This window comes from Xenopus laevis, chromosome 1L, assembly GCF_017654675.1.
Source record: "Xenopus laevis strain J_2021 chromosome 1L, Xenopus_laevis_v10.1, whole genome shotgun sequence".
In the NCBI taxonomy this organism is placed as follows: Eukaryota; Metazoa; Chordata; class Amphibia; order Anura; family Pipidae; genus Xenopus; species Xenopus laevis.
The window spans coordinates 56,461,387-56,486,351 of NC_054371.1; the positions used below are offsets into that span (position 1 = coordinate 56,461,387).

Genomic DNA, 24,965 nt, shown 5'->3' on the forward strand with positions numbered 1-24,965 from the left:
TTTACAGCATAAATCTACAGCCCTCTTTCAACGGGTGAACTTCAACCCCAGTCATCCAAACTTGACAGGCTGCGTGAGCCAATGCAGTGAGTTGTAGTTGCAGAACAGCAGGGGGCTGCTGCTGGCTGGACTTGTTCGAGGGCAGACAGCCTGTGTGACATTTGGGCTGGTGCTCTCCGCCTCGCTGTGTTTACACAGTTGTGTCCATTCACCCTTAGCAAGGAGTCACTTCCCCAACTGGAGCTGATAAAAGGCAGAGAGGGGTGGGCTGGTCGATGCGCTTCACTCCAGGACCCAGCGCTCTCCTCTCTCCCAGCACTCTCCTCTTCCAAGCATTCTCCTCTCCTCCAGCACTCTCCTCTTCCAAGCATTCTCCTCTCCTCCAGCACTCTCCTCTTCCCCAGCACTCTCCTCTCTCCCAGCACTCTCCTCTTCCCTAGCACTCTCCTCTCTGCCAACACTCTCCTCTTCCAAGCATTCTCCTCTCCTCCAGCACTCTCCTCTTCCAAGCATTCTCCTCTCCTCCAGCACTCTCCTCTTCCCCAGCACTCTCCTCTCCTCCAGCACTTTACTCTTCCCCAGCACTCTCCTCTCCCCCATCTCAGGACTGGCTCTCTGCACTGCTAGTGCTGACTATAAAGCATGTGAGGTCCGGACAGGAGCCTGAACAAGTCCAGCAAGTGCTGTCACTATGTAGATCCTGAGGAGCAATGAGCCCGGCCAGAACAGGGAGAGGCAGCAGCAGCAGCTCATTGAAAAGGCTCGTGTGCAGCTCATTTGTCAGGACTTGGGGCAGGAGGCGGCCAAACCTCAGGAGGGCACTTTTGCTGATTTGCACCGCCACAGCCGTCTATGGAATTCTCATAGCCAGTCAGGTGTTCGGCGGCTCGTCCCACGGTAAAGCTGTAAGTAAAGTTGAGCAGAAAGTTGTGACAGATGCTGCTCTCAGACTGCCAGGGAGCGCACTGGAACGGAACACTTTCTACATGGAGAACGCGCAGCCACTAGGGGGCGCCACAAACAGCGCTCTAATAACTCTGCAGCCCAACGTAGTCTACATCACCCTGAAAACCAAGCGCAGCAAGCCGGCTAATATCAGGGGCACAGTAAGACCCAAGAAGAGGAGAAAATATGGTGCCCGTCGGCCAGGTGTCCTACACGACACAGAAAGTAAAAAAGACAAGTTATGGGCGCAGGGGAGTAAAATTCCTAATTCCCAACATAAAAGCCAGGCTCAGAGTTGGATCCAGGGCATAGGTGGGCTCAGGGGAGGCAGAGGGAGCTCTCAGAGTAATATTAGGATATACAGTGACAGTGCGCCCCCCTGGTTCACTAAGGAGGATATCGGGGCAATGCGATTCCTCGCAGACTCCAGTATCGGTCACATCAAGCAGGTGCTTTCCGGCCCAACCAAGCTGCTCCTTTTTGAAAGCGACCAAACCCACCTCAAGAAAATGCCAGTGTCCCCAGTTGGCATGTGCCAGGGCCAGTGCGGCGTCATTAAGCGACCTCTGGACATGAGCGAAGTGTTTGCCTTCCACTTGGACCGGGTCCTGGGACTCAACCGGACTCTGCCATCTGTCAGCAGAAGCTTGGAGTTCGTTCAGGGTAAGAGGATCTATTGTTCTTTGGGATCATGGCATCAGGTTTCTCAGTACAGTCTCTGCCATCTCTGAATAACACAACTTTGCTTCACATGGCTTTCCTCTTCACTCTGGTGAGTCTGTACAGCGTTTTATTGCACTTTTATTATGTTCTGATTCATGCAACCTGCAACTTTGTTGGACTACACCTTTCAGCAGCTGGTACAGGGGGATCCCTAGCTTTTCTGGTTTGATCTGGACCCAATATAAACTGCACTCCCTGGGGTCTCAGTGCTAACACTGTCAGTTATCTTTACAGGCCTAAGGAACTGCTGGGTGCTAGAGGAGGGAGCATTTGATTTGGGTGAAAAAAGGTTAAATGGAGGCAATAGTTATCAATTACAGTAGAAGTATGGGACCTGTTATCCAGAATCCTCGGGACCTGGGGTTTTCCCTATAACAGATTTCTTCGTAACTTGGATCTTCATACTGTAAATCTACTAGAAATTCATATAAACCCAAATAGGCTGGTTTTGCTTCCAATAAGGATTAATTATATCTTAGTTGGGATCAAGTACAAGGTACTGTTTTATAATTACAGAGAAAAAGGAAATCATTTTTAAAAATTTGGATTATTTGGATAAAATGAAGTCTATGGGAGACGGCCTTTCGGCAATTCAGAACTTTTTGGATAACGGGTTTCCGTAGAACAGATCCATACAGTTCCCATAACATCAGAAGGACAATAATAGGTGCACTTACACAAATGGGCTTACTGGAACCTAGGGCATGCCATGAAACTTAGCCAGGCCTGGATTTGTGGTAAGGCCACCTAGGCCCAGGCCTAGGGCGGCAGGATTTTCGTGGGGCGGCATGCTGCCCAACCACACCCACATTGGTTCAAAAACACTGGGGATGCACTGGAGATACAATTATTTTTAACATTTCCTGTGCACCAATCCCCATTGCTCCATGCAGATGATGAAAATTTGCATGAATAAAGGGGAAGGGACAGGGGCAACGAACGGCAGTGGGCCTAGGGGCGCTCACTATGTAAATCCGGCTCTGAAGTTAGCCACATATTTGCTAGCACCAAGCCCAGTGCATGCTGGAAGTGTTGCATTCCTGCTTGTGCAAATAGACTAAATAAAACTATTTAGAGCCATCCTGGATTCGGTGCATCCCTAATATGATTATTATATATAGATTTGTATACTTTACTGATCCTGGACTGGTGCATTTTTTTTACAGACATGGAGAACTGGTCCAGAGGGAAAAGTTAGCGATTTAATATACTGTGGAATGCTTAATATATTGCCACCACATGTGTTAACTTCTCTTTGTTCTTTATATTTCAAGTTATTCTCTTTTAATAAATACATGAATTAGATTGACATTGATATGCTGCCAATGTCTCATCTAATGCCTCAAACATGCATCCCTGTTCTCTTTCTGTTCAAGTCTGGGGTGGTGTTTTGCAAGGGACATTGTGGACACACTTTGCCACTCTCTAGTTAATGAGCAGACCACTGAAATAGCTGCTTGGAGCCTGCAGAAACAATAGTACAGGGTAGTAGCATCTTAAAGGAGTTGTTCACCGTTGAGTTAACATTTAGTATGATCTAGAGAGTGATATTCTGAGACAATTTGCGATTGGTTTTCATTTTTTTATTATTTGTGGTTTTCGAGTTATTTAGCTTTTTACTCAGCTGCTCTCCAGTTTGCAGTTTCAGAAATCTGGTTGTTAGGGCCTAAATAACCTAGCAATCATGCATTGATATGAATAAAAGACTGGACTATGAATAGGAGAGGACCCACAGCAGTGGGCTAGTTCTGTTCTAACACCGGCAAGGAAATGCACCTTTACCCACCATGCTCAAGTGTTTAATTTTATTCTTTTCACTGCACCTTACATTAGTAAATAGGCTCTAAAGCAGTGATCCCCAACCAGTAGCTCGCTAGCAACATGTTGCTCTCCAACCCTTTGGATGTTGCTCCCAGTGGCCTCAAAGCAGGAGCTTATTTTTGAATTCCTGGCTTGGAGGCAAGTTTTGGTTGTATGAAAACCATGTGTATTGTGTACTGCCAAACAGGCTCTCCTGTAGGCTGCCAGTTCATATTGGGGCTACCAAACAGCCAATCACAGCCCTTATTTGACATCCCCATGGACTTTATCATGCTTTTGTTGCTCTCCAACTCTTTATACACTTAAATGTGGCACACAAGTAAAAAGGTTGGGGACCCCTGCTCTAAAGTCTTATAAATAAACAGACTTCACCTTAGTACACTTTGCCCTTATAAATGGAGCACCCTAATCTGGAGGCAGGAAGGTGCAGCACCCCAATAGTTACAGGCCAGCAGAATGTATGCGTGCTCATAGCACAGAACTGTGTGTGCCTCAAAGCTCAGAACTACTCATAAATGGCAAGTGCTCATCTGTGCAGGAGAATTGCCTCTCTCTGGATTTGCTCAGCTGCACAAACCAATTAACAACTCTGTGCTCAGCATGTTATATAAAGGTGGAGTGTTAAATTTGGTTTTAAATGAAAGTTAAACGTACTGGGTGGTGCGATGGAAAGGTCACAATTGCTCTCTGATGCAGTGAACCAAAAAAAGTTTCCCATAGACGCGACGATTCTTCTTGCCGAACGACCGATTTTAGGGAAGCCCGACCAATCCTTCGAAATTATCGTGCGGTTAGTGGGATTCGAACGATCGTACATCTTACGATTTTTTGGCCGACATCTGTCAGGAAATTGATCGGTCAGGTCAAAAAATCTTTGTCGGTCCCAGTGCAATCTATCTATGTTTGCAGGGACAAGCAGGCGGCTCCCCTTTGTTTTCCTGGCAAATTGGTCTTTTTAGTTGATGGTAAATTCGTACGATCGTACAATCGTTCTGAGAAGATCGTGGTCTCACGATCAGGATCTGATCTTTTAATAATCTCAGCATCTATGGCCAGCTTAAGCACAACAACCCATGGGACACTTGGTGGTACGCTGATTTATTGATGAAAAAATTAGTGAGGAGGTGCATGCTTTCATTTGTGCTGTTTCATCATTAAGTTTATACTGTAGGAGCATTTATTGCAGTAAAAGAAAACAAATTCGGGGCAGAAGAATCCTGTGCATTGTGGCCTTTAGCACCTTGTATATTGTTAGTATGTGCTTTATGTGATTGACTGTACATGAGGGAGCAACATGATTCACACAAATTACAGGGAAAAAAATGATTGTGGGAAAAAACATTGATCACTGAAAATGATTGTAATTAGTCAAGTTTTTTTGAATGAATAAATGTGTTTGCTCTATGGGACAGGGACCTCCTTCCTCCAGTATCTCACAACATGTGCCACTTAACCTTTGTAATTGTATGTACAGTATTTATTTGTCATTGATTTCAGTGTTTGCTAACCCTGTCAGTAAAAAAGCTTACAGAGCTTCCTGAGCTACAGAAGTAAAACAAAAGATTGTTGTGTTCATCTAAAGTCTTAATCAGGCCTAAATAAGGTGCAAATCCAAAGCATGTGGATGCCTGCCTGTCCAACTTCTCCTTCCAAAACCAATAGCATTAATAGGAAGTGGTCTTCTATGTGCTCTTAAAGGAAAACTATAACTTCAGAATGAATACTTAGCCAGCAGGTTGTTTATATCGTAAAGTCCAAAGTTGCTGAAGCACACAAATTTGTTTTTGGTGATGCAAAAAGTGATTTTTATTGGCTCATTGCAGACTTCAAAACATGGCCATGTCCATGTTTTGAAGTCTGCAATGAGCCAATAATAATCACTTTTTGCATCACTAAAAACGGATTTGTGTGCTACAGCAACTTTGGACTTTATTGTAACTGTCATTGCTCTTAGCAGGGGGCCTTATATGCTTAGCACCAGACACCTGAAAAGGTCTATGGAGTAACAGGTGAGCGCTCTAACTTCTGTATATCATATTAAGTGGCCTATTTAGAATAGGGATGCACCAAATCCAATATTTGGTTCGGGATTCAGCCTTTTTCAGCAGGATTCGGGTGAATCATTGTGCCTAGCCTGACCATGGCTAGTTACACCACTGCATGCATATGGCTCTTTTCGGTAATGGAATTCAATGTTGATCTGATGGTGTGGCCATGTTAGTGCTGATAGCAGCTTATAGGCAGTGATATGGAGACACTGTCAGAGAAGCACCATGAGCATGTAGGTGTTGGATCACTCTCTGCAGCTGCTCAGAATTGCTAAGGGTGCTGCTCTCACAATGCACCCATATTCATTCCAATAGCAATGTGACAGAGAGAGACTGAATACCTTCTTTCTTATTCCTTTCATATTCATGGCATTTTTAATAAGTGCTGCTATGGAGTTTGTAAGCTGCATTAGACCATACTTTCCATTTAGTTTTCCCAGGGGTGCGTAATTACGGTTGTGAACTAGTCTGGTTCAGCTTTTAAGTAGCTGCTTGTTCTCTTTAACATAATAAACCTTTTGTCACTTCACTTGCATTTCTAAATGAACGTGTGGGCTGCAGAATTAGCACAGAGATGTGTTGCTCCAGTCTTGCAGAATATTTGAGAAACCATGTTGTTTTTTCCCCCATAAAATGAACATGAATATTTCTTGTTAGGCTAGTGAAAAAAGCTTATTTTCATGATTACATTACTAATATGCTGTGACTTCTGGCCCATGACTATAGTAAATTACTATGATGCTGGATATGTGAAGAATAAGTAACAGACAGAAAATTAAAAATTGCCTTTAGGCTAGAGGGTAAATTGGCTGGTGCGTTTATGAGTTGCGGTAGCTCTTTCTAATAAACTTGAATTCTGCCATCCAAGTAGTGAGGTGATAGAATTTTCACCTTGTAAATCTACACCCATGTTCAGCAGAAGCCCAGTAGTACTGGATAAACCGAAAATGGGCTCTGTCTATTGTTCTAATAAAAGCAATAAAAATATGCAGGGTGCTATAAACTGAAGAAAGTGCTACTAAAATCATTAATAAAATTACCATACCTTACTTACCTTAATTACCTTAATAAAGTAACCAATTAGTAATTATTTTACAATAATATAAAGCACTCCTGGAGAACACACGCTATGAATAAAGCTATTCAGATTGGTGCAGTATAGGTGTGTGCTGGTTTTTATCCCCGCAATCTCCTGTATACTCATGTATACATGATTAGTGAAGATAAAAGTACAGAGGTATGGAATATTTCCCTGTAAATAAATGTAAAGATCATTCTGTCAACCTAAAAGGGCCAGTACAGATATGTAGGAGCTGTTCTGCTATAGATCATCTGTCTATGAAAAATATGCAGAAGCATATTTGTCAAAGCAGAAAAGACCAGAAATATTGTAAACAAAGACAAAGAGAAAATACATACTTTCATATGCCCTTTTCTTTTCACATGTGCCTTTACAAGTTAAGAGTCGTTGGGTGGATTAGACATTTGCAGAGCAAAGGAAAAAGTAGGACAAAGGTAATATCTAGTGGTGTAGCTACTCTGTTAGTGTATGTAGCGCTTACCTTTGCTCTACATTTCCCCCGATCAAGTGTGTGCTTTAGGGATCTTACAGATGAGCGTTTGAAGCTGTGCTCCCCTGCGTTCCGTTTTTATGCGTTCAGCCGCAGGGGAGCGCAGGAGTAAACGCATTCAGTTTTTTTCAATGGGGCTGTACTCACACAGGCGCATGTAGGCGCCGAACGCAGATTGAGACACAACATGCTGCATTTTTCCTGCGATCTGCGCCTGCATGAGCCTGTTTGAGTACAGCCCCTTTGAAAAAAACTGAATGTGTCTACTCCTGCGCTCCCCTGCGGCTGAACGCATAAAACCGGAACGCTGGGGAGCGCAGCTTCAAACGCTCGTCTGTAAGAGCCCAAAGTCAAGTCTCTCAACTTCTCACATCAATAATTTTATTCCGTCCCTAGCTTTCCCTTGCCAGCCTGTTTGCACAAGTGAGAAGCTTTAATCCAAGAGTATATGTGAAATAGATTAATAAAGTCTTTGTGAAACAGCACATGTAGGGCCAGAGGCAAATTAGTGAAAAAAAAATTATTTTATGGTTAATCATGTGAAAACATATGCGCGAGATTCAGTTTGAGGTGGAAAAAAACCTTTCTCCTAATTCAGTTCCAGTTTTTTCCCCTAGACGTCAACAGAGTTGTGAGAAACAGGGAGATAATTTTTTCTCAATGAATTGCATCTGGCTCTTTGGGAACATCTGTAATTGAATTAGGAGACAAGCTTTTCTCATCAAATTGAATTTTGCCCATACTTTGGCGCTTTCTAGACAATCAGACCTAAATTCTCCTGCTATGACATTTCTTCAAACTATTAAAGGTATGGGACCTGTTATCCAGAATGCTCAGATGAATCATAACTAACCAGAGAAAAAGGGAAGTTAGGCACTCAAAAAGCTCAGTCAAGCCTATGTATGAGGAAGTGCTCCATGTAAGGTGATTAAGATGATGTGTTAAAAAAGTTTTTTTTTTTTTTTTACACTACATTGTTGTGACATTTGTGGCTTTTTGAGTGCCTAACCCTTCTTTTTCTGGTTTGTTTGGCTTCTGCTCCCCTTGCTGTGGACTCGGGTCTGGTGCACCTGTGTCATACTTTACACTTAGTTTTGTTTGTTGACTTATATACTGTGAATTAGGTATTATTGTTTTTTGGATTATGAGTCATAACTAAACAAACAGCAATGCATGAGGTAAGCTCAATGGAGCTTAAATAAAATACACTAAAAACTGAAATAAGTGACCAATTAACAGAACAATTACAGACAGGTCAACGCCATGCCAAAGTAAACTTGACTACATAGCAGCCTACATACACATATTTTCCTGCATTCTCCTTAGGAAATATAAATGAGGTTTTCTGAATAATGGATATTTCTGCAATTTGGATCTTCATATCTTAAATCTATTAGAAAATCATGTATACATTAAAGGGCCAGTAGTTCTGAATTACGGAATGGCCTCTCCCATAGACTCCATTATAATTATAATCATTTCCTTTTTCTCTGTAATAATAAAACTGTACCTTGTAGTGGATCCAAAGTAAGATATCATTAATTCTCATTGGAAGTAAAATCAGCCTATTGGGTTTATTTAATGTTTACATGATTTTCTAGTAGTCTAAAGGTATGAAATTACAGAAAGACCCATTATCCGGAAAACTCCAGGTCCCGAGCATTCTGGATAATAGGTCCCATACCTGTATATGTTATGTGGAGCTGGGCTTCTTACTTATTGCTAGCAATGCTCTTTGGCAGCTATAGTGCTTTGAAAGGTTATGGTTTGCAAACTGGCATATTCCTCAGCTAGCTGTCATGTTTGTACTTTACGTGGTTTGAGGGGAATAGGTGTGGTCATTTCATCCTAAAATAATGACTTCACCGCACTGCTTGGAATTACAAAATTAAATATTTTTGTTCTTTAGCAATTATCCCAGTCATGTCCTACCCTATATTAATTATTTTTTGTTTATGTGTTATTCATAATTAAGAGGAAAGCTAGCATTTAACGTTCATAGATCTGACAAGGCAAGTCCTATTCGCAGGCTCTGATTAGCTGTATAATATCCTTTAACATAACATATACAAATTTGTTTTTTGTTTTGTTAAAATCAATATTGTTGCCTTCATTAAGTCACAAGTGATAAAATTCCTACTTGTAATATATGGCACAATCATTGTTCGTTTGCACAATTACAACAATAAAATGACTATTAAGGCTTATTTTATCAGGAGTCTGCCTGAGGGAGGAAATTGGAGACAGTTCCCAGAGGAAACCCACAAAAGATTAGGGAGAACATATAAACTCCTTGCAGATAGTTCATGGCCTTGAGGGGTGAACGCTGCTAATAAAAAAGACTAGATATCAATAGGTGAGCAGTAAGAACAAATTATTCAGAGAGGGACGTTGTGACGCTGCAGGAAAGCAGTTTCTAACCACGCCTACTCATTTTGCTATGGGGAAGGACAGCAGCTGAAATAGCGTTATTCACTGTAATACTTTATTGTTTTAATGGCTTTTTAAAAAAAAAAAACAGGTCAAAAGTGAGCTGAGGACACATTTATTGCACTATACATTGTGATAGCTTAATTTTTATATCAAAGGTGAACCACCCCTTTAAAATAAATTATCCATCTATAACCCTGTTGATTTCGTTGAAAGTTTTATATAATACATACCTCCCAACTGTCCTGTTTTACATGGGCAGTCCCAATTTTGACGGCTCAGCCTGCAGTCTTGGATTATTGGCGAAATGTACCAACTTTCTCTTTGATCTCCTGCACTGAATAGCCTGAAAAAGATACAAAGTTTATAAGTTTTTAATTAAATAAGAGGCTTTTGGCAGAGAGCCCAGAACACTCAGTGCCTGCACTTTGATACATTTGTAGTAATTTAATATAAGCAAAGATACAATTGTAACTATATAATTATCTTATAGTTACTACTATATATTTGCTTATATCACCAAGTCTCCTGGGAGAACTGAGACTCACAGCTTAAAGGGCAATTCACCTTTATTAGTAAATCTGTTATAATACATTAACATGGCCCTAAAACTCCCAGAAATGTGTTCAAACTTTACATAACCTGCCAAATGTTGTAAAATGGACATGGTATTTAGGAGGCATGGCCATACAATGGGCGTGCTCAAAATATTTTTGCCATGCTGCTAGCAGCAGATCTTCTTGTCCTTCTTTCCGTTTTTGAAATGTTGCGAGGTATGATAATACATATTTATGATTTGTGAAGCCATACAGCAGGGGTGCCCAGGACGTCGATCGCGGTCTACCAGTAGATCACGTTAATGTTCCTAGTAGGCCGCAATCTGGGGCCCGGCGTCACTGACTTGAAGAGAAGAGGAATGAAGGAGATGAGCAACACAGCATGGAGGGAGGGGCACGAGCGGCACGAAGGGAAGAGAGGGGGAGACGAGCAGCACAAAGGGAAGGGAAGGGAGAAGAGCGACACAAAGAGAAGGGAAGGGAGAAGACTGGCACAAAGGGAAGAGAGGGAAGACAAGCGGCACAAAGGAAAGAGAGGGGAGACGAGCAGCACAAAGGGAAGGGAGACGAGCTGTACAAAGGGAAGGGAGACGAGCGGCACAAAGGGAAGGGAGGGAGACGAGCAGCACAAAGGGAAGGGAGGGGAGGGAGACGAGTGGCACAAAGGGAAGGGAGGGGAGGGAGACAAACAGCACGAAGGGAAGCGAAGGAAGGCAGGGAGACGAGCACCACATCAGGGCGGGGAGACAAGAACAGCACGAAGGGAGGGCTGCAGGCCCAGAGGCAAAAGACAGAGGAGAAAGAGCTGCAGGCACGGAGTGAAAGGACAGAGGAGGGAGAGCTGCAGGCATGGAGGGGAAGGACGTGTTAGGGAGGGCAAGGGAGGGCTGACAGCAGGGAGAGCTGAGAGCAGCAAGCACGGGGAAGGGAGTGTGTTCAAACTTTCATAACCTGCCAAATTTTGTAAAATAAATGGTAATTAGGAGGTGTGGTCGAAATGGGCATGGTCAAAACATTTCGCTGCACGCTATCAAGGTAGATCTCCTGATGGGGGCCAAAGTCTGGGCACCCCTGCCATACAGCATGAAAGTAAGGATATTTATAAGTATAAATACAATACCATCTATAAATGCATATTTTTTTTTTTTTTTTTTAAAAAAAGGCAAACAAGGCTTATGTTATGTATTTATTGTTGTTATATGCCTTTAAATTCTCTTTGTTTAAACTCTTTGTTTAAACGTGATTAAAAAAATATTTTTTCTGGGATTGTTTTCATTTGAAGTTGTCTTCCTCACTTTAAATCTCACTCCCAACTGCTTCTATTTCCTCCTCCCCCCACACCCTTCCCTTCTGGATAGCTAACTTGAGGTACTGAACATCATCCTTCATCATACATAAAATAATTAAGCAATTCAGAAAGAGATACGGAATTCTTCTATTAATGCAGAGTAATTCATTTATCCCTGTTTGTGACTCTACATTAAAATGATCTAAAAGCAGTTTATCATGCCTTTCCCATATTTCTGAAAAATATCCCTTGGCAATGCTTTTGTTTCTTTGCTGATTGTCAGGTGGAACCGTAACTGCTGCTAAGTATATTGAGGAGCACTAGAAACTGCTGATATCAGAGGAATGTGGAATGTACATGGCCTGTATCAATACAGTGTTCCTTGCCGATACAGTAATTCATTCAGACACTAGGAATGCCTAGTTATCTTACTTTCCTTTTTTTGTTGTGAGGTGCCTTTAAAAGGCTCCTTAGAGCAAAAAAAGAGTTAAATCTAAAAACATTTAAAGTTGAGGTTTTTTACCTCTTCAGTTTTACTGAAGACTAATACCATGTATTCAACAAAATGAATAGTGCTTCTGGTGATATGTTTGCCTGTTTTCTAGTTTATTAAACAAAAGCAACAGAAACTAGCTTTTATAGTTTACAAACAACCAGGGTTGCTCCTGCCGGCTCCTGTAACTTTAAGAGATGAAGTTTAAAGCGTGGAGCGGGAGAGGGGGGGGGCAGCAGCTCCAAGTTTGCTCCTGATTCCCACAAAGCAGCTCAAGAGGAGAGGCAGAGATTTTTTATGGGGGTCTGGGGGGGGGGGGGGCAAATAACACTACAACTTGCAGTGCAGCAGTAAAGAGCAACTTAAATTTATCAGAGTCACATGACTGTGGGCACCTGGGAAACCGTCATAATGTCTAGCCCCATGTCAGATTTCAAATTTAAATATAAAAATTTTTTTTGATCCTTTGAAAAATGTATTTCAGTGCAGAAGTCTGCTGAAGCAGCACTATTAACTGATGCATTTTGTGCATTTTGGAAAAAAAAATGTTTTCCATGACAGAATCCCTTTAAGTATATATTTTACAGGTTATTTTGTACATTATATAGTGAATAAAGTACCACCTCTTGTAAAATATAAGGATTATTATGTTACCGAGGAGTTCCATGACCACATTAAAACATGAGGCAAAAGGGCGAGTGTTTTTATACAGGTTATGGAACTCTAAAGTGACTATTAATAGCCTCAAATTTTTAAACAGGGGTACTTTAGTTATTATAATGCACAAGTTTCAATGAGTCAGGTGACAGAAATGACATCACTAAACTCTGATTTATAACTGATGACATCGATAAGCACCGTTTATAACAATATAACACACAAGAGTCATGAATATCCTGTACATTATGTCCTAGAACATTAAACCTCATTGGGGGAACTCACAAAAGTGTTGACTAAAATAAATGTAAAAAGTCTTACACACGGTTTCCAACATTTTCCCACCTTTTTTTCGTTTAGAAAAAATGTCATTATAAGAGGAAGGGGGCATGGTTAAATATGTGGAATAGCTAAAACATTTTTCCTGCCAAAATTGCCACCACATTGAAAATAATGGGGAAAATACTTTCATTACACACAGTACACTGTTGTGAATTAGGTGCAATAATAACACATATTTATGACACTTGAAAATTTGGTGGCATTACAACAAATCCATAAGAAAAATCCTGTTGTACTTATGACACTTTTCCAATTTGGTAAGCAACACTTTTAGAATTGTGTTCCTACCAACAGCTGTGTGATTTCTCACTATAAACCCCATTTTCCTCTCTAACCTGTGGAAAAAAAGCTCTCCAGGCACCCACATATATTCTTTCATGAGAAAAGGGATTGTTCCAGTTCTGTAGAACTAATGTTTGAAAAAAAAAGTACAGGAAAAGAAAAAGCTGGCAAATACAGTAAATCTGATAAATAATTAAACAGTGCTTTGGTTGTGTAGCAGGCAAGTGTGGAATGTTTTGTTTCACATTATCCAAGAGTAGCTTCCTCAGGAAAATGACTCTGTTTACAAACGTGCCTGTTTCTTTATGATATGATTGTTTCATAACTTCAAATGTTATACCATTGTTAATAAAGGCTTGATCTTAGCAAGAAGGAAGGTAATTGTTTTCATATTAGTTTTGGGGTTAGGAAGGTATACATATATTTCAATACATCTTATTTAATATAATTCTGCAACTAAACTAAATTGAATTTGTTACTGTATTGTTACTGGTTTATGTTCTGTGTATTGTGAATGCCATGTAAGTGACAGCCCATGGACATCTACCTGGACACCCGTTCAGTAGTGAGGCACCTTTAGACTTTAGGGAGCCCATTACAATACATGTACAAATCTTGTAGGTATATAGCACAAGAAGTGCACAGTGAGCATTACATACTGCTGAATTGTGTATTATTGTGTAGTACATGCAATGTTCTGTTGTAGGAATAGTTATACATTATAGATACTTTAGGCTTAATTCTTGCTTTTATGTTTTTGCAGATGGGCAGCCTTGTCCTGTTATTTTATGGGATCCATCACTGATGCCGACAGATAACCAAACCCAGTCTTCTGTCAAGCTAAAATGGGGCACATATCAAGAGATGCTGAAGCCTAAATGCTGGCTGAATGGCAAAGCACCAAAAGCTGACCTGGGCTGTACAGAAATCCATCACCAGGAATGGTGCAAGATGGCACTTTTTGATTTTCTTCTACAAGTAAGAACAATTTAAGTAAAGGTACATACTGTATTAGAGACAAAAGCATAAAGGACAAGGGGAGTGACATTTTGAAAGCTTATTGGTTAGTAGGCCACCCCCATGACTCCAGTCCCTAACTTGTTTTTCATTGCTTTACTCCCTGTAGCTTATAATTTGCTGATGCATCATCACTTGACTGCATTGCCATCTTTGTGGACAGCAAAGGCCTGAGTCCTGGACAATACATGTCCCCATTAAAAGCCCTTATGTCCATGAAATCTGTCTGGGACAATGTACCAGGCCTGCAGAGATAGGTTCAATATCAGATACAAGCACATCAGGACTTTAGCAGGGATCAAATATGGACTGCTCACATAACAAATTTTTAGAAATTCAACTTCCCTTGCCCTTTACGTGCTTGTGAGAAAGTGAATGTGGAAAAAATATTTTTAATAAATGAAAAGGTTAAGTTCACCTTCACAAAACATATTATTCCCAATAATACACCACAAATAATTTTTATTTTTCCACCCCCTAACTTTTCCAAGTAGCAGCTCTGTAAACCTGGTTGCAGACTCCCTAAACTGTTCTAAATTGATGCTGGGATTTTGTAATAATTGCTTTACTTTAGTAAAGCCAGGAGAAAGCTTAGAGCCATGGCTGACAGGGAGATTTGTTGCCTGTGATAAAGTACATGACAAAAGGGGCGATAAATCTCCCACAAATGCTTCTCCAGTGGTAACAATTAAATTCGCTGGTGGTAAAACCTAGGTGTCGTGCCATGTACGGCTGAGACTTTATTCTCCTAACAACATGCACAAGAGTCATGGAGACCCTTCCCAGAATTCAGATGTTTATACTTTATGAACATATAACAACATGAACACTTACACCTACTGACAAAAGTAAACAGTATAATACAGGATATGAGCAAGAAGTTGTTTGTTGCTGACACACACACTAGTCTACCTCTGATAGGGTTGCCACCTTTTTACTTTGGGGAAAATGGGCAGGGGGCAGGGTGGTGGCTTAAGGGGCTGGGGTGGATGATGTAAGGGGTGGGACTGATAATGCGGCGATCAGCGATTGGCTGATCACCATGTCATTCACTTCAATCACTTCATTCACTTCAATGCCCTGTCCATAGGCAAAATACCTGTAGTCTGAAATGTTTTACAGTGCTCAGTTAAAATTAAAGTCAGAAAAACTAGTTGAGAAGATCAAAGTCATGAAATAAAAATAGAATGTGGCAGTAGGCAAGTGACTCCTTTTGTCGCCATGCTATGTCTGGCATCCAATATAGAGTCATGTAGGATTATAAAAACCCCAAACATAGTTGTAATCTTTTCAAAATAGTCTAGCGTGTGTCATCATTTGGAGGCATGCCGCGTTATCTGAACATTTTAATAGTCATTTGCTTCTTACCTCATACACCGCTCCTACAACAAAGGACACAAGTGGGAAAAATGTAAGATGGGTGTTTTTGCTTTGCCAGTGTTAAAGTGACCTCAGAGGAGCAGATGATAAAGTTTTGGGAAGTGTAGTGAGAGAGCCAGAGCAGTTATGTGCAGTAACATTCCTATGAAAAGACTTGTTTGTTATCCTCAAATCAGTACAGAGCATAGAGTGGATATGACCTACAGCAGATGCCATTGAGGATGATGAAGATGCACTTTCACAACAGCGGTATTGTGACTTGCCTATGAATAACAGCTTTGTTGTTAACCTGAATTTGTGTAATTTATACTTAATGTGGCTACTTGTTAAGCTGAATCACAATGTTACAACATGTCCTAGTGGAACCTTCAGTCTAATTACAACCAGTTTCACCAGGAGTGGGCAACTAAAGCATCCAGATATAAAATCACACACATATGGGGAAGTATTAAACGTACATGGCATCCTAGACCCTAGTGAGACCTAGTAGTAATGCTAAATACTGCACTGCCCCAAAATCAACAGTATCATTTTAGAATCTTAAATTTAGTGCAATAAATACCAGAAATACAGTAATTGGTTAAATGAGTCAATTTATTTCTCAGACACATACAAGGAATATAGGAAACTATAGAGCCTTTTCAATATATGAAGGAGGTCATTTACTAAACCTCAATTTTTTTTTCTGGTCGAGGCTTTTTGGGCAACAACTCGAATTTTTAGAGAAAAATAATTTTTTTGAGATTTATTATACCCTGTAGCTGCTAAAAGTCAGAATCTGAAAATCCGCCATCTCAAGCCTGCTGAGGTCATGTAGAAGTCAATGGCAGATGTCCCTTTTACAATTTGAAGATATAGTGATCTGCGCTTGGTTTTGTCCGATAAGGGAAGAATTCTGGGTTTTCATGCGATAATTTGAGCGATTTGGGTGTCTAATCCAAAAACTTTGTACGATTCACGTTGTCTCTTGATTTTATCTAGTCTTTTCGTGGCCAAGCTTTATTGATAAATAAGATAAAACCGTGGATGGGAGTTTTGTCGAGCTTGATTGAATAAAAAGAGATACATTTGAGTTTTAGTAAGTTATCCCCAAATTGTTGGCTCTATTCTTTTCTGTCCTGTTGCTCCCATTGCTGTGACACATGTTCTAGCTAAGCAGAGAACACAGTAACAGTAATTGTAAACCATTTAGGGTAAGGCCAGACAAGGAGATTCAGGGAGATTTTGTCGCCTGGCGACTTATCGCCACGTCTTTTGCGCGACTATCTCCCCGAACTCGTGTGGCAACTTTGGGCGACTATTGAAAACGCATCGCCGCATGTGCATTAGGCATGCAGGCAATTTTGTGCTGTAGCCTATGGGGAAAAGACGCTGAGGCAGTTTGGGGAGATAGTCGCGCAAAAGACGTGGCGATAAGTCGCCAGGCGACAAAATCTTCCCGAATCTCCTCGGCTGGCCTTACCCTTAATGTCTAAAATTTGTTACAGTTTACCTTAAATGCTAAATGTAGCTAATTCTTTAAATGGAGCCTGTCACTCAGACATAAAAAGCTGTATAATTAAAGTCCTTTTCAAACATGAAATACAAATGCTTTTTTTTTATTGAATCATCCATAACTGTTAAATAAAATAAAATAAATTGATTAAAAGTCTCAGCTGTCAATCATAAATTGCCCGCCCCTCTTTATCCATCAGGCATAGAGGCAGGGCAGGCAATTACTTTTCAAATTAAACATGAAATACAAATGCTTTTTTTTATTGAATCATCCATAACTGTTAAATAAAATAAAATAAATTGATTAAAAGTCTCAGCTGTCGATCATAAATTGCCCGGCCCTCTTTATCCATCAGGCATAGGGGCAGGGCAGGCAATTACTTTCACTTTACATTCCGCACTTCCTAGATGTCACTGCTCTCCCTTGGTGTTATTTGCCAGGTGTTCCATGAAGAGTAAGTAATGTAGAGATGACATTAGTTTAGTCTGTTGTAGGGAATGTATTTAACAAATAATCTTTACCCTCCATATAACCACTATCTGAAAACGGTGTCTGAAAAGCACTACATGGACCTACAGTCTTAAAGTAAAATCCTTTCCCCCAGCACTGTATGTGCAATACAGGCAACATAATGAAGGAGCTTATTGCTTGCTTTGATATATCTGTTTCACTTTAATTCAGTAAGAATGTCAAGTGAATTTCACATGCATATCACAAACCCCATCATCATTCTGTTTCACCTTCACTATTCTATACTATTTACATTATATGCAACATTCTGTTAAAACAAACCCCCCCATATACTTTCTGCCAAAAGATTGTTTCAGTTTTTTATTCTAACTGCTCCTTTATATTATATAAGGAGGTCTTTGCTTCATTTGCTAAAAGACATACATTACTAGAGCCTTTTACACACAGGCACAAATGATTTAAAAGGAAATATTTACAAAAGGAAAGATTATGTGCTTAGCAAACTACAGCAAAGCTAGTATCATGTCCAAACTCCCAATAGTGGAAGAGCCTCATCAGACATGGCTGATTTTAGGAGTAGAAATAACATAATTCAGCTGTAACTCATGGGAAACCCACGTGTTGCTACACAGAGGATGACACAGTGCCTCAAAGGCAGGAAAGTTTATTTTGTCCCATTGAGGCTTGAAATACCAATTTATTTTCCCTTCCTCCCTAGGATTATTTGAATGTGCTATGTTTATAAAGAACATTGTTTTAGGCAAACATAATGCACAGTGTAATGCACAGATTATTTCACAATATGGCACAGTGAAAAGGCAAAGGGTGAAATGCTAGACCTGTCTGTTGGAAATTGGCAGATACAGTTATGGCTTTTGCAAATGTATTGATTGCTTCATTGATAGTTGTAAAGAAATGTATTATGTTTTCATTTAACAATTGATATAATTTACAACAACGAGGCTTAGATCATAAAATACTATTCATATCAGAGTTTTAAAGGGAGGTAAAATGCAGCACAAACCCTTACAGATTACTTACAAACCCTGAGCAAAACAGGAGTTAAATAGGCCCCGTGTGTTCATTTGTTGAGCAAATACCTTAAAGGAAAAAAATAAATATTAAAAATGTTACCGTGGCATACAAAATTGCAGAAATGCTTTGGTGGAATTCCAAAAGGCTTCCTTTGATGTACAACATCTTTAAAGTAACACAAATACCAAAGTCCAATTTAAAGAATAAATTACCCTATATGCTAATAAAAAAAGCTTTAATTTTGTAGTTTTAGCTCTGTAGCTTTAGCTTTGCCAGGAGGATTTCTTTAATTGACTGTGCTTTACATTCAGCAAGAATTTGTGCCCCATGAAGGCACCACTTGGTGTGGGTAAATATGTAGCATTTGTCAGCAGTATCGGCATTCCTCAGCCACCAGAGACATTCCCCGGAAGCTGTAAATGTTTGTACATCCAGATCAGTATAGACTAACACTTTACTTTAATGTTGAAACATATCACTGTAACAGAAACCATAGTGATTTATGAGGTAAGACAAATGCATCTGTCCCAGGCACAGGATGGCATGAGCCATAGTTATGTAAAGAGTTGTGATTTATGAAGTTATGAATTATTCTTGTTACATAATTATAGTCAAGTGAACGTCAGAACATTTAAAATACAGGTAGAAATTCCTGAATCTGTTTGTAGTATCACATATAAGATTAACTTCTAAACCCTGCTAACCTTCCAGCGCAGTTCATGCAACATCTGATGCAAGATTCTTTTTTTTCTAACTTATGTTCACTTCAAGTTCTTGCCCGTATTTTAAACTTTGTATAACATTTAGCATTCGTTGTTAAGTTTTCAATCTCAAAAGTCATCACATTGTTTTAATATATACTTTGAAATGTTACAGTTTGGACAAAATTAATATTACTACTTGCACAGATTTTACTACCCCTAGGCAAGTAGGTCTTGCCATCTAGCCCCCCACCATTCTGTTTAAGCCTGCCAATGAAGAAACATTTGCAGTCTCTGATCACCATAGTACCCAATTGCTTATTCGTCACAAGGGAATATTTATACTGTGTAAGGAGAACTGATTTGGCCAGATTTAATGGTCAACTAATGAGATACTTATAAGGGGACATTTACAAACGTGATGACAGGGTGCACTTTGCCCTTCATGCTTAAATGTATTGCCACAGGTCTCTGCACTCTGATACCTGCATCAGCCCCAATGAACACAGCACTACCTGACTTTGGCAGAGCTGTATTCATGAGGAGAAGAATGGATGAAGCACATAGGTGTCCCCTTTCTGCCCCCTACCTGTTGTCTAATTTGCATGTCATTCAGACACGGCAGTTGGGGACTGGCAGTGGATGCAAGTCGCAACACTACCTCCTACCCCATAGCATCAGTAAGGAAGGGGCTGACCTGTACCCTCACCCAAATTATGTTCAGACCATTGAGAACAATGAAGCGATCAGCACCAGGATTCGGCTTTTTGCATTCGAATTCTGATTCAGGTGAATCCAAGTGCCTGGCTTTACCAAAACTGATTAAAAAAACATTTTTAACCACGAGGTGTGCACACGGTTCTCTTTTGCCCTTTCCAGTCCTAATTTGCATATGTAAATTAGGGTTTGGAGTCAGTTCAGTGTTTGGCCGAATCTTTCACAAAGTATCGACTGAATCCCAAAATCGTGGATTTGGTACATCCCATATTTTTATGTACTTTTGTGTAGAAGGATAAAACTGTTTTCTACAGCTGTCTAGATAATGAGCATCCATCTTGGTCTGTACTTTACTAAGATTAAATGGTTTTCTTGTGATGGACAACACATGTGGTTTGAAGTCTTGCAGTAATGCTAGTTTGTAGTAGGTAAGATAAAGAGGTAGTTAAATCACTCTTTCGTGTCAAGCTATTTTTATGTAGCTCCCGTCTTTCAAATTTAAGTCAATGAAAAATATTTTGAGGCTTGGGCAGACAGCCCGGTCGTCTTGAAAGAGTCCTTGTTCAAACAGTGTTATTTGCTGTCTGGCTTGAAAACCTATATTTAACAATCACATCATGGTTTTAGTCATCCTCTAGCTAAAGATAGCTTTGACAAGGTGGCAGTCTGGATGAGGAATTCTTTTTGTTAACGTCCTTATTTAGGGGAACTGGTTTTGCATTATATTTACTGTATATGTTATAGATTTTTACCATAAAAGGCATATATATATATATATATATATATATATATATATATCTATATATATATATATATATATATATAAAAACAAACTACTGGATAGGCGCACTCAGAAAACATTGGAAATGCCTAGGTGCTGGAACATATATCAAAATCTATAGAGTAAAGAAATCCGCACCCATAGGTCTTTTGTGAAGAACAAAAATGGGTTTATTCAACGTTTCGGCTCTTAGACTCGAGCCATCATCCTGATGACGGCTCGAGTCTAAGAGCCGAAACTTTGAATAAATCCATTTTTTTCTTCACAAAAGACCTATGAGTGCGGATTTCTTGTCTCTCTCTCTCTCTCTCTCTCTCTATATATAATTAATTGCTTTAGGGTGGTTTAGTGTTTGGTAAAGTATCACTTTTAATAAACCCTGCTCTCCCAGAGTTACAGCAAGGGCCCGGTGTTCTTTGCATCCTCATCATTGCAGTTCAGGCCAAAACTGGAGCTACAATATTATATATTTAGTATTTCATTGTTATTGTCCTATTGACTGCATTTCTACAGAGAGTCTTGATCATGGCATTGCACAATTTTGACTTATGTCATAATGTCCACTAGCAATTAATGTTTTAAACAGAGGTCTAACTAAAATTGGCACGTGTTCTTGAAATAAAATTCATTACATTTATAAACTGTAATTCTGCATATAGGCTGGAAATATAAACTACAAATATGAACTTTTTTCATTCAAAGGCATATGTCACAAAAGTTTTTTCAATCTTACTTTTGTCGTGTGCATTCTAATTAGAGATGATTGATGACTGTTGAATTGGGTTTCTTTTCCAATACTAACAAATCACAAAAATAAATTTTTGAACCAGCACATTGTCAATTAGTTACAAAACAGGAATAGATAATATATATACTGTAAATAATAAGTCATAAGAAGGCTGCTATTGCAGGAATATACCCATGAGGAATGCAGCTACAGCACGGGGACACATTGACCATTGATAATTCACAATAACAGATTTGTAGCATGTTTAGGGGCCTAATTATCAAACCTCACATTGTTCTGGTCGAGTTTTTAAAGGGGAAAACTCCCCAAAGCTGCTATAAATCTGAATCCACAAATATAGCTAAAACCTGTCGAGGTTATGTAGAAGTCAATGGCAGATATCCCTGAAGATGTTTCTTGACATCATGATCAGTGCTGGTTTTAGTCTGATAATTCAATAAATGCGAGGTTGTGATTTGAATTTGATAACGATGAGTTTTCGGAGCATCAATTAAAAAAAAGTTGTACAATTCAAACCGACGCACGTTTTTTTTTATAATAATATGAGTGCGTTGAAAAGGTTAATATAGTAAACTAAATCACCTCTATCACTGTATATGTTCTGATTGAGAACCTAGAATTAACGATATTACATTCTGTAGGCTCACCAATTTCTTAGGATGGCGTAATTTGAGAATTATCATGAACTGGGAATACTTACCATGTAAAAATAAAATTTTGTGGTTTTATAGAATATTCTATATCTGTACCTGTGAAATTATTTTATTATGCATGATTTCTCAATATTCCATGTCCTGTTTTGCCAAATACTAAACAATGGTATGTTTAAGAACATTCATTATTTCATTAATGCTTTGCCATTTAACAGGAAAGTGTTGGAATTATAATAACAGAGTTATCTACGATTTGTTGAACAGGTTTACACTCGACTTGACAGACACTGCTGTGGCTTCAAACCTCGAAAAGAGGATTCCTGTGCACAGGAAGGATTATACTTGAAATGTAATAATCCAGAGAGTATTGATTTGACACATATCATTCAAAGAAGGCAAGATCCCAGGCGCCTGGTCTTCATTGATAACAAAGGATTTTTTGACAGAAGTGAAGATAACCTGGATTTTAAGTTGTTGGATGGAATAAAAGAGTAAGAAGAATATTTTAAAGCATTTTTCATTCATATAATTTCAGTTACGATGTATGATCTTCTATACATCATGCCTGATATTATGAGCACAAAGCAGCCAGATTGATTGATTTATCTGGATTAATTTGAGGTTGATTCTAGTTACAATACTGCATATAGAAACAAAAAAACCCCCAAAAAAACAGTAATAAGAGGCGTTCCCAGCCAAATGACACAGCAAAAAGCCATTAATATCTTGTAAGATATATCCTTATAAACGGTGAGTTCTGATGTCATCAGTTAAAAAGATGACGGATATTATTCTGCCTGGTGTTTTTATTTGGATATTAAAAGATACCTCAGGGTTCCATGACCTGTAAAAAAACACTCGGCCTTCAGCCTCGTGCTTTTATATGGTCATGAAACTCCTCAGTAACTTATAATATCGAAATAAAAACACCAAGCAGAATAATATCCTTATATTTTATAACAGGGGTTACTTTATTCACTATATAATACACAAAAGCCATGAATATCCTGTAAATGATATCCTTGTAAATGGTGAGTTCTGATGTCATCAGTTATAAACGGTGAGTTCTGATGTCATTTCCGTCACATGACTCACTGAAATTTGTGTATTATAATAAATAAAGTTCCCCCAGTTGCAAAATATGAGGATATTAGAAGTTACCTAGGAGTTCCATGACCTGGCCTTCGGCCTCATGCTTTTAAATGGTCATGAAACTCCTCGGTAACTTATAATATCCTTATATTTTACAAGAGGGGGTACTTTATTCACTATAAATACTGGGAAGACAAGTAACATGATAAATACAATAAATATATACAAAGTATTAGAGCTTAACTAAGGACATATGGTAAGAGAGACAGAAGGAAGGACGTACCTGCTCTGTAGAGCTTACAATCTAAAAGAAGTAACTTATTTATATGGTATAAATTAAAGCCCTAATAGTTAGGTTTACAGTTTATTAGATGGGAATAAATAATCTTCAAAAATGGGTATTTTGTCTTTTCTATCGTTTAAATATATTCTTTGTGATACTGAAAAATACTCATTATTAAGCACTTTGGTACTTTATCTTTCAGATTTCCAGAAACTGCAGTTTCACTGCTAAAAAGCCACCGGTTACGTGAAAAGCTGCTTCAGTCTTTTTTCTTGGACAAGGTCTATTGGGAGAGTCAAGGAGGACGTCAAGGAATTGAAAAGCTGATTGATGTCATTGAAAGAAGGGCACAAATCCTTGTGACTTATATTAATGCCCATGGAATCAGAGTCATTCCAATGAATGATTAAAATAAGTTGCCCACTGAACATGTCTTCGAAAGGAGCTTTGCATTAGGTGAACCTGAAATAGCACTAAATATCATATCACAAATGGTTCAAAGATGTGTAACATATTGTGTTACAATTGGGACAGTTTAGGAATGCTGCTCCCAAAGTATCTAAATTGCACTATTTTTGAATGTGTTGTTTGTATTTGTTTGAATTTTCCCCATGAGATCTGATCAGATTAATGCTGGAAAGATGCATTTTTTTATTCTTTAGAAAAATAAGTTATATTAAGAGTATTTTTGAAAACCTTTAATGCAGCAACATTTGATAATATGGGTTTAGTAATGCAGGGACGTGCACTATAGCAGACAAAAAAAATCCCAGATCACATGCCCTATATGTGCAGTAGTTTGCCATATAGTATGACATAGCATGCCATATCTAAGCATTACAAGGAGCATGTGATACACATATGTATTTATATTGCGTATATTTTACATGCAATAACAATGTGCCCAAGTAGTGAAAAGGTCCCTAAGTACCTAATCAGATATAAAATAGCAGTATTCCAAAGATAGAATTCTATTTCAACATACATGTTAAACGCCTTGTTTCTTTTATCCGTGTCTTTTTATGTATGTAGGAGCAGCTTCTTGGACATCCTGTTTCCTGCCAAATATTCACAATTCATAAAAAAAAAATTTAATTATCTGTAATGTGCTTTTCTATATCACATATTTTTATGCATTGGACCAAAATATATACAGACCATTTTCTATTGGCTTTATCTATTTTTCTTATATGTTCCACATATGTTTTCAAGGTAAATTTATTAAGAGTTCACATTAGACAATACTTTTCTGGAACGGTATTTGATGACAAAAAAATAGCATTTAAAATGTATATGACTTACATCCCTTCCTTTATAACTTTGTACCTTTATATCATATTTATACTAATTATCATCTTCATAATTGTCAGGAAAAATGTTAGTAACAAACTGCACAATCTTGATGTTTATTATCTAAATAAATCATTCATAATAT

General features: G+C 38.9%; 1 protein-coding gene across 1 annotated transcript; it reads left to right on the top strand.

Annotated features, from left to right (window-relative positions):
• Nucleotides 1–24,965, top strand: gask1b.L (golgi associated kinase 1B L homeolog). Its single transcript, XM_018231124.2, has 4 exons — nucleotides 1–1,608; nucleotides 13,921–14,135; nucleotides 22,420–22,646; nucleotides 23,733–24,965. Exons 1-4 carry the CDS (start codon nucleotides 711–713, stop codon nucleotides 23,938–23,940), a joined length of 1,548 nt encoding a protein of 515 aa, XP_018086613.1. The 5' UTR covers nucleotides 1–710; the 3' UTR covers nucleotides 23,941–24,965.